We start from the raw sequence: 10,888 nt of genomic DNA, 5'->3' as shown, positions 1-10,888 counted from the left end.
AAACAAATCTTAAATACAACAACAACCACAATCATGTAAAGCGTTTTAGGGAGATGGCAGCGACGTCGGCATTAACTTTATGTAAAGCTGACATTGAACGACAGACGTTAAACACTAATTGCGGACAGGTACTTCGTTAAACGAATGTGCCTTTAATGAGATTTCTAGAGCACCTATAAATAGTGAACTAGTTATCAACTTTGACATACTTCAAATCGAACAGTTCATCGAACATCACAACAAATCCTCTTCACCCAACCAAACAAACTCAAGCAAAAACATGCGTGGTTTATTAGTAAGTATTGGAAAAAGTATGATTACTTGACGAAGGATACTAATAATGTTCTCATTGTTCTATTTCTCTATAGGTATTGTGTTTTGTTGCCCTTTGTTCGGCCGTTCCTCAAGGCTACAATTATCCCAGCCAGCCTAGTGGACAATATTTACCACCAACAGCACCCGAAACTTCAGCCTATGGTCAGGAACATCAACAACCTCTTGTTACCAAACGTTTCTTTATTCACTCTGCACCCGAGGAGGAAGAAACGGAAGTCCAGCACAGAGATATTGTTGTTGGTACACCTCGCAAGAACTTCAATGTTGTTTTCATTAAATCACCAGCTGAAAAGAAACAGACCACCAAAATTCGTGTCATTCCTGCCGTTAACGAAGACAAGACTGTTATTTATGTCTTGGCCAAGAAAGCCGATGAACCACAACTGGAAACATATGTTGAAGAACCAGCTACTACTACCACCAAACCTGAGGTATTCTTCATTAAATACCGAACAAATGAAGAAGCTGAACATGCCCAACAAAGTATCCAAGCTGAATATGATCAGTTGGGTGGTAATACTGTTATCTCCAATGAGGGCGTCTCGCCTGTCTCATCGGTAATTGGTAGTTTGGATGGTTTGCAACAACACAATGGACCTTCCGATGTCTCCTTTGGATCCAATAATGGTGCTGAGTTCTCTGGCGTTGCTGAATCGGCCGACAATGCTTATTTGCCACCCGTGAAACACTAAATGTGAAGAGATAGTTATTAATTTAGAAAGTAGTTTGATAGACTTTTCTCTTTTATTATGATAGATGTTATTTCACTTTTTGTTGGTCATTTAAAATAAATTCCAAAAAAGATATATATTTTGGTATTCGTCAATTTCTAGCGTTCTCAGGTCAAAGAGCTTCCGTGTTCATCATATCAATATCCACAACATTTGATATTTTCGATACTTCCATTCAAACTTTCCATAACTATCGATACCTTACTTACTTAGCTGCCCCATTACAGAACATTTGTTCTATAGGCCGAACTAAGAAAAGATCTCCATTTCTCTCTGTCTATTGCTTCTCTTTCTGAAATACCGCGCCTTGTCATCTCTTTATCCACTTGTTTGCGCCATCTATTCTTTGGCCTGTCAATTCTGCGTGCACCGCCAAGCGGCTCATATTTATACGCCTTTTTAGCGGGTTCATCATTGCTCATTCTTATGATATGGCCAAGCCAACGCAATCGTTGCATCTCAATACGTTTAACTATATTGATGTCGTTGTATAGCAGATACAGCTCGTGGTTCATGCGACGTCGATATTAACCGTCAACGCAGATTGGCCCGTAGATCTTTCGAAGAATTTTTCTCTAAAACACACCAAGCACTGCTCTATCTGGAAATTCCAAGTACCCAGGCTTCGAAACCGTACACCAGCACGGGTAGTATCAGTGTTTTGTAAAGCGTTATTTTTGTTTGATGAAATATGGCCTTGTTTTTAAACTGCTTACCTAAGCCAAAGTAGCATTTGTTAGCCAATACAATTCTTCTTTTTATTTCACAACTGATGTCGTTAGTCGTGTTTACGGCGGTGCCGAGGTAGACGAAGTCTTTTACTACCTCAAAATTATAGGAACCAACGTCAACAGTTGGCCCGATCTCTATGGACGCATTGCGCGTCGACACCATCAACTTAGTCGTCCCGCCTTTTACCGCCAGACCCACTTTAGCAGATTCTCCTTCGACCTTCATAAAGGTATCTGTTACTTCTTTTACTGATCATCCCATGATGTCTATATCATCAGCATAAGCAAGTAACATGTGGCTATTGGTGTAGATTGTGCCACTTCTTTTGATGTTTGCCTCTCGAATAACCTTTTCCAGAAGGATGTTGAAGAGATCACACGAGAGGCTGTCTCCTTGCCTGAAACCTCTTTTGGTACAGAATTCTTCGGAGAGGTTCTTTACTATTTTAACCGAGAATCTCGTGCCAGTTAAAGTCTTTTTACAAAGCCGAATGAGCTTTGCGGGGATACCAAATTCACACATGGCCTGGAATACCTTTGAACGTAGTGGGGATTTGCCGCAGGGTAAATATCTGGTCAATGGTGGACTTGCCTGGTCTAAAGCCGCATTGGTATGGCCCAATTATCTCGTTGACCATAGGCTTTAGTCGTTCGCACAATATCCCTGACACGATCTTGTAGGCAATCGGGAGTAGACTTATGCCCCTATAGTTAGAGCATACAGTCTTATCTCCTTTCTTATGGACGGGGCACAGGATGCTCAGGTTCCAATCGTCGGGTACTCGTTCTTCCTGCCAGATGGTGCTAACTAGCTGATGAATACACCTTATCAGCGTGTCGCCTCCGGTTTTGAACAGTTCGGCTGGTAAGTCATCGGCTCCTGCTGCCTTATTATTCTTCAGCCGTTTTATTGCTGTCTTTACCCCTCATCTTGGCTGGGCGGTATACATTCAATACCATCTTCTGGGATTGGATCTGTGGTATCTTCGTCGTCTTCGCTGGATACCAATAGGTTTTAAAAATGCTCTTTCCATATCCTGAGCACACTATCTGTATCAGTTACCAAATTACCTTGCTGCTCTCTACAGGAGGAGGTGCCTGTACCAAAGCCATCAGTTTGATGCTTCACTCTTTGGTAGAATTTTCGGACTTCATTCTGGCTCCTGTACATCTCGATTTTTTCACACTCCCGCTTTTCCATCTCTCTCTTTTTCCTGCGGAAAAGACGTTTCTCCTCTCTCCTTTTCTCCCGATACCTTTCTCGTGCGATACCCGTTGCTACGGATTGTAAAGTAGCCCTATATGCCGCATTTTTCTCTTCGGTAGCAGCACGACACTCCTGATCATACCATGAATTCCTTGGTTGAGTTCTTGGTATCCAAATATGGATTTTGCGGCTGTTTGCATGGAGTGGACAATGCTTTGCGCTGATATGTTATCGGGATGAGGAGTGCTTTGATTAAGCAATTGGGCTAGTTGAGTGGAATACGCTGTGGCTGTCTGTTGTGATTGCAGCTTACCGATGTCTAACTTTCGTGTTGTGTATGTTTGTACTTTGTTTGCTACGTTTAACCGGGTGCGTACCTTTGCTGCAACTAGGTAGTGGTCCGAGTCTATGTTTGCTCCTCCTGGACTTTGCTAGGTTAAAGCCGGTCAGGACCATTTCCTGGTATCTCTCATCCCCTATGTCACAATCGATACCATAGTTCTTATGTAACTGTTTTAAATTATATACATGAACTAGCTGAACCGGGTCCGCGTTGCCGGCCCGTTGTTCGGATTTTCTATGTGAACATTAGTAATCTATCTGAATGGACCATAATTACAATTCAGAAAATCAATCGATGTATTGGAATTGCACTATTTACCCTATGGTATCTCCAGATTTAATACGGAATATTCCTTTATTTATACCTTCCACTATAAGATGGAGGGTATAATTAACTTTGTAAATCCGTTTGTAACACATCGGAACATTTGCCAGAGACCCTATATTAAATAAGACGATATCACGAGGTCTGAATGTCTGTTGAATCGCGATATTTAACATAGAGCTTTATAATTTGGCCCAGAAGTTTGTATTACTCGTAGGATTTTTCTTATTTAACATGGGTTATATCGGTCCACATTTTTATATAGCCCGCATAAAATTGTAATCTGACCGCATTATCCTACCGAAATGGTTTAAATTGAGTGTTCATATTCGTTTGGGGGTATACAAAATGGAGGTGAAAATCTGGGGCAGGGATAATTCCTTTTGGGGATGAAAGCCCTTGGTCAGTATATATTCAGAATCTCAGAAAAGTCTAAAAGTCTTACATAACTTTGATCGCACGTTCACAACACTGATTGCTTCGAGAGATTCCAGTGTGTCTTCAAGTATTTGAGAGCTTTTGGAAAGTCATTCACTGCTACTGATAGTTCGTCAAAATCATCAGCGTGGAACAACTGACTAATGAACCAGTGTTTAGCCAATGAGTAAGAAATAAATAAAGAGATATTACACAACCTGTTCCGGGATTCCGGCACAGAATAAACACATGCATTGCAGACGTTTATGTTTTGCTGTGCAGCGACAGGACACGCGTTAGTTCGAAGACAAGTTGTCCCTCCATTAATGAAGACTTATTTCGATTAATTCGCCTTGCAGTACCTGCTGGTTTATGCTTCCTTTTGTTTGTTTATGCTATATGTATGTAGATGTGCTTTTCCTCTTTGTACATCCATTCGTCATTCATTTTGGAGATGTTAAACAGTTCCTTCAATGAATAAACGTTTTGCTCTTTTTTTCTCCACCGCTGATAGTTTTCAAAATTTGGCACAACGGAAAATGCTCATCAGTAAAAAAATACCTTTCCTTTTACCCATCAAATTGAATGTGAACGGAGTAGCTACCATAACAGAACCCGAAGAGTAATTCATCATAAAGATAATTTATAAAAATAAAAAATAACAAGTAAAAAAGCATTAAGTTCGGCCGGGCCGAACTTTTCATACCCTCCACCATAAAATATTCTGAACTAAAATGGAATAATTAGTTTTCATTTCTGTTCCCAACTTTAAGTGGGTACGTTAAAATGTCAGATAATGTACATAAAATGCTTCATTCGGGAGACCCTTTTTTATGGTGCCTATATCTAACTATGTATGTTGACAATTTTTGGTGGGCTAGAAATTGGGAAGTACCGTTATATAGGTGTTATAATAAAACATGGGCCTATGTTGACAGTTTTTGAGCTTTTAATGTCATATAACTCCTAATTCGGTTAAAAATTTTAGCTAGAATCCTCAAAATACCGAAAATCGGTAATATTATAACTAATTCGGTCTAGAAATGTGACTTAAAACGTCAAAATACCTGAAATCAGGCGGTAACGTTATATGAGGGCTATTCCAAAACTTGGGCCTATGTCCACTAGTTATATAAGTTTATTGACACTTAAGAACCCTAAATGTCAAATTATAGCTAAATCGGTCTGAAAATGTAGCTAAAAACGTCAAAATACCGTAAATCGGGAAGTACCGTTATATGGGGGCTATACCAAAACGTGGACCTATGCCCACAAGTTTTGTCATATAAGTTTATTGACATTTAAGAACTTTAAATGTCAATTTATAGCTACATCGGTCTGAAAATGTAGCTAAAAACGTCCAAATACCGTAAATCGGGGGTTTTATGGGGGCTATACCAAAACGTGGACCTATGTCCACAACTTTTGTTATATAAGTTTATTGATACTTAAGAACCCTAAATGTCAAATTATAGCTAAATCGGTCTGAAAATGTAGCTAAAACCTTCAAAATACCGTAAATCGGGGGTAGCGTTATATGGGGGCTATACCAAAACGTGGACCGATGTCCACAACTTTTGTTATATAAGTTTATTGACATTTAAGAACCCTAACTGTCAAATTATAGCTACATCGGTCTGAAAATGTAGCTAAAAACGTCAAAATACCGCAAATCGGGGGGTACCGTTATATGGGGGCTATACCAAAACTTGGACCGATATAGCCCATCTTCGAACTTGATCTTCCGACGGCTAAAAAAATGGTATTCCCCAATTTTCAGCGAAATCGGTCATCAAATGCGACCTGTATGTTGCGAACGGGCGGACATGCATAAATCGACTCAGAAAGTGATTCTATGTATATCCCTAGAAGGAACTATGGGTCTATCTCGCTTCCTTTTGTATGTTACATACAAATGCACTAACACATAATACCCCTTACCACATAGTGGTGTAGGGTATAAAAATTACATGTCCTTTTCTTTCGCACAAAATTTCTGGAAAATTGGAATGAGGGTTACTGAAGGAGATTAAGAAAGATGTGGCAAAGGGTTTTTGGAAATTCGAACTATAAGTGTTCGAAAAAATACTAAGTGGTACTAAATTTATTACAACATGGATTTGCGTGAACCGATAGAGCTGGAATCCTCAAATTTGGATCGAGGACCACTCATGAGTAGTAAGAAAGATGCAGGTACGTACGAAAGGGAGGGGGGGGGGGTCACTGGCGCCCTCTTCGAAATGGTTTGGTCGACCAATTTTGTTAAGTTACTGTAACAAATTACTAAAATTGTTCTTTCTCATATTTTTGTTTTTTTTTTTTTTGGTGATTTCCAATTAAAACTTATATTTTTCTGAAGTTTCTGTACAGAAAATGTACATCATTAACAACAAATAATTTCAAAGTTTTTGTTTGTATACTGTTTTTGAGAGAAATTTCGAATGAAATCTGAATTAGTTCTTCATTTCATATCATTCCACTATTAAATCGAATTCCACAATGAAAATACTGCATGTTTTTTATGTCACATTCGAGCTATATTGAGGTCTCGAGGCTATACACTCATCCCGTATCCAAATAATACGAGTTCAATATTGTTGGAATGGAAGTGCTTGAACAAATACCTATTGGACAAAATGTATGAAGGGTTCTTCGTAGACTATCGTGGACTAAATTTATCTATGTAGCATACCCAATTGAATCTTTCCCTATTACCAACGAAGTATAATTGTACCTACAGCCTTTATGGTTACGACATTATATACACAATAGGCCGAGGCGATTTGAAAACCTTAATGGGCGCATCGCACAGTGTTGCCGTTTCCATACAAAAGTGGACAAAAATAGAAGGAGTTGACCTAGGTTGATGAATTTTTGCACAAGTACTTATAAGGGCATAGGAATGAAAATTTTCAACTTTGGTCCATATCGGTTCAGATTTGGATATAGCCCCCATATATATCTTTCCCCGATTTTGCTATAAATCGATCAATTTTTATGGAATAGCCTTCAAATTTTATATGTGATATTTTCTTAGGCCCCTGAGTAGTTTCACCGATTTTCATAAAAATCGGTACAGTTTTGGATATAGCCCCCATATATATCTTTCCCCGATTTTGCTATAAATCGCTCAATTTTTGATGAGTAGCCTTCAAATTTAACATGGGATGTTTCCTCAGGCCACTGTTCAGCTTAGTAGTAGATAATTCTTATTATTATCCGCATTTGTTATAAATCGCAAAAAAAGTTTTGTGTATTTTGATGAAATATTATTTTGAGGACAATAGCAAGAGATTTACACAAAAAAACTGTATAGTTATACCTTACACCACTATGTTTTGGTAAACATTCATGTAACACCGCGAAATATTCGTCGGAGATAAAGAGATTTTGAGATGCGTGTCCGTTCGTTCGTCCGTCTGTCAATTATAAATTGTAATCAAATTCCAGGCCGCAATATGAACCGATCGTCATGAAATTTTGTACGGAGGTCGGGTTCAGACCAGAATATATCTCTATTCTTATTGGTGATGATCGTGAAATATTTAGCGGGTTAAATGGACAAAAAAATAATATTTATCCAATTTTGTAGCGGCTCTGTAGGTCGCAATAATATTCCGGTCAACGCGAAATTTTTAAGAGTATATGACAAAGAATAAGCTTGCAAATTGAGATGGCGATCAGATAATATTTAGAGAGTTAAATGGACCACAACTTTTGTGTGAAAATTGTTAAAACCATTGCACCACCGCACGATGGGGCCAATAGCAGGTTTTCGAGGCAAAAAGTCAATTTTTGAAGTGAACAATTTTAAAAAAATAATAACGGATTTCGATTGACAACACTCTGAATCACTAAAAATAAAAAAATAAATCAATCTGGTAACATCACAGAGCGACGTACTGATCTGGCAATGGTGACATATTTTCTTATGCATCATTTTCCGACATTCATTATAAATAAGTAGTGAAAGCATTTTAGGCGCCGAAAAGAACATTTCAACATTTTTATATTTTTTAAACATGGAAAGCTCTTCAATGGGTATGTAAAATAAGATAGTGTTAACAAATAATAAAAATGTTATGTGTGGTAAATGTATTTTTGAGTTAAGATGTTATGTCTTTTTTGAAGTATTTTGCTTTATTATCCATGTGTTCTCTGGAGTATAACTTTTGAGATCTAGGTAGATCTAGGATATTATATATATGTGGTGAAAGGTATTAATGTGTACTATCATTTTGTGAAAAAATTAGCTGCGCCTATCTGCGCCTTTTCATAAAAATCTTATTTTAGATGTAGTAATACTTAAAAATATGGAAAAATTTAATAGACGTATATAATAATAATAATAATAATATATAATTTCAAATATATCGCAAACTTTGGCATTTGTGGCGGAATTTTAGCCGATTTTTACTAAATTTGGAACCTTTTTTTATTAACTTATAACAAACCACAGACAAAACATGAAATTTGAACATATGTATATAGGGGAGCTATTTCTATATCTGAAACGACTTCAATATAACTTGACAAACTTATTTGTAGTTCGAATTCCGTAATATTTTCCAAATTTTATTATAATTTGATGGAATTTGCATGCTTGGTCAATCATTTTCCTGAAATCGGGCGAACATATATATGGGAGCTATATCCAATTCTGAACCGATTTCAATATGATTTGCCAAAAATGTTTCTAGACCAAAATCCGTCACACATTTCAAATTTCATCAAGATTGGACATGCATAGCGGGATTGGTGCACCAAATACCTAAAATCGGGCGAAAATATATATGGGAGCAATATCAAAATCTGAACCGATTTCAATATAACTTGGCAAACTTATTTGTAGTCCTAATTCCGTGGTATTTTCCAAATCGCATAAAAATTGGGCTGAATTTGCGTGTTTGGTCCATCAATTGCTTGAAATCGGGCGAACATATATACGGCAGCTATATGTATATATGAACCGATATGAACCAAATTTGGCATATTAGTTTCTAAGCCCATTATAAACATCTGTACAAAATTTGGAAGGTCTATCTTGCCCCAGTGATTTGTTGCCTGGAAAACCTGTCATTGGCCCCATCGTGCACCGTGGCATCCTATTAGATATGTCGAAACATGAAAATTTTACATTTTTTGAGGAATAGATTTCGGAGACATTTCTAATATTATTCCATAGCGTGGAGCTATATTTCAACTTCACATCCGCCTTGTACGCAGAATGTCGGAGGTTCGATTCCCCGGCGAGGTAACATCAGACGTTCAACGGTGCAAAATACACCTCAGTAATGTTGTCGACTAAAACTTCTCTAAAAGTGGTGTCTTAGGACACGCCGTTCGGACTCGGCTATAAGCTGTGGGTCCCAAGCTTAATGCGATAAGGTGGCAGTATCGACAAAGTTATTTCTTACATTAAGCTTATTTGTTCCAAAATTCCCAGGGGCAGTGGTGTAGGGTATTACATGGTCGGCCGCGTCCGACTATAACCTTTGCTTACTTGTTTTTACATAATTTGTAACCATAAACGAACAATTAATATGAAATTGTTAACAATGTTGGTCTTCGCAATACATTTGTTGTCTAACTGTACATACATCATCGCAGATTTTTGTATTACATTTAAAAATTACTATACGAAGCGTTCATATTGTTTACCTATCTGTCAGATTTAAAGAATTCTGTGTATTTTAATATACGTTTCATTATTTTTTTCGATTTATTTTAAAACATAATATTCATAACAAATGGTATAATACAGCGATCGTTGGATAATATTCAATGGTCAATAGAGGGCAAATAGGTATTTTTGGTTGCAGCATCCAAACTGCCAATTACCGATGTAATAGGAGCCACTCCTTCGTCGGAGACATGGGTGTTACCACCCAAATGATCAAATTTAGCCTGGATATGGTGTTGAACATGTTCGGCTTCTTTATTGGTGCGATATTTTATGAAGAAAACTTCAGGTTTAGCAGTTGTTGTGACAGGCTCTTCAACATAGGTCTCCACTACGGGAGCATCAACTTTCTTGGCCAAGAGATAGATGACAGTTTTGTCTTCGTTGATGGATGGAATGATGCGAATTTTAGCTTTGTGCTGTTTAGCTACGGGTGCTCTAATGAAGACGACATTGTATGTTTTACGTGGGGCGCCTAATACAATGTCTCTCTGTATGATTTCAGGTTCATCATCTTCTGGTGCTGAGTATGTGAAAAAACGTTTGGTCACTATTGGTTCTTGCTGCCATTTGTTCTTGCTGTTTTCATTGCTTTGAACTTCATTTACTGTCTCGTCTTTTGCTTTAGGGTAGTGATAGCCGTCGGGAGCAGCTAAAGCAAAGGCTGCTAAACTTAAAATCTACATTTATATGACAAAAGAATAAAATTAATAAATTTTAGGATTTCTATATGTGTTTTTATTTTAACTTCTAACAAATACTCACAATGAATACGCGCATATTTTTATCCGTTTTTCTGCAGAAGAACTATTCAACCAAATTCTGCCCTACTAAATTAATTGTATTTTGAAATATAAAGCGTTATTTGTATTTATACCAGTTCTAGATGTTTGAATGTCGATCATTTATTTTAGCACTTTAAAAACATTAGCCTACTTGCCATTAAAACTTCTTAACAGCATTAATGTTGGAGTTAAATGTCATTTATCATTTGAGTTTATCATTTGTTTTTCGAACAAAATAATTGTTTGTTTTGGTTTATGTTTTTATTTACTAAACGTTTTAAAACGCAAGTTTCTACTTTTTATATAAAAATACCGAAAATCGGGTGCTAAA

The 10,888-nt window shown here is 37.3% G+C and overlaps 2 protein-coding genes across 2 annotated transcripts; one reads left to right on the top strand and one right to left on the bottom strand.

Moving 5' to 3' along the window:
* The first annotated feature begins 223 nt into the window (after positions 1–223).
* On the top strand, positions 224–1,034 carry LOC141390940 (uncharacterized). The gene is made up of 2 exons (XM_073963869.1): positions 224–295; positions 369–1,034. Exons 1-2 carry the CDS (start codon positions 281–283, stop codon positions 1,026–1,028), a joined length of 675 nt encoding a protein of 224 aa, XP_073819970.1. The 5' UTR covers positions 224–280; the 3' UTR covers positions 1,029–1,034.
* Positions 1,035–9,864: 8,830 nt separating this feature from the next.
* LOC141390939 (uncharacterized) lies at positions 9,865–10,611 on the bottom strand. Its single transcript, XM_073963868.1, has 2 exons — positions 10,538–10,611; positions 9,865–10,452 (listed from the first exon to the last, which is right to left on the bottom strand). Exons 1-2 carry the CDS (start codon positions 10,550–10,552, stop codon positions 9,871–9,873), a joined length of 597 nt encoding a protein of 198 aa, XP_073819969.1. The 5' UTR covers positions 10,553–10,611; the 3' UTR covers positions 9,865–9,870.
* Between the last annotated feature and the right edge of the window lie 277 nt (positions 10,612–10,888).

This window comes from Musca autumnalis, unplaced genomic scaffold, assembly GCF_047663935.1.
Source record: "Musca autumnalis isolate F117 unplaced genomic scaffold, ASM4766393v1 scaffold_1, whole genome shotgun sequence".
Lineage (NCBI taxonomy): Eukaryota > Metazoa > Arthropoda > Insecta > Diptera > Muscidae > Musca > Musca autumnalis.
This window is presented reverse-complemented; position numbering and strand designations above follow the sequence as displayed.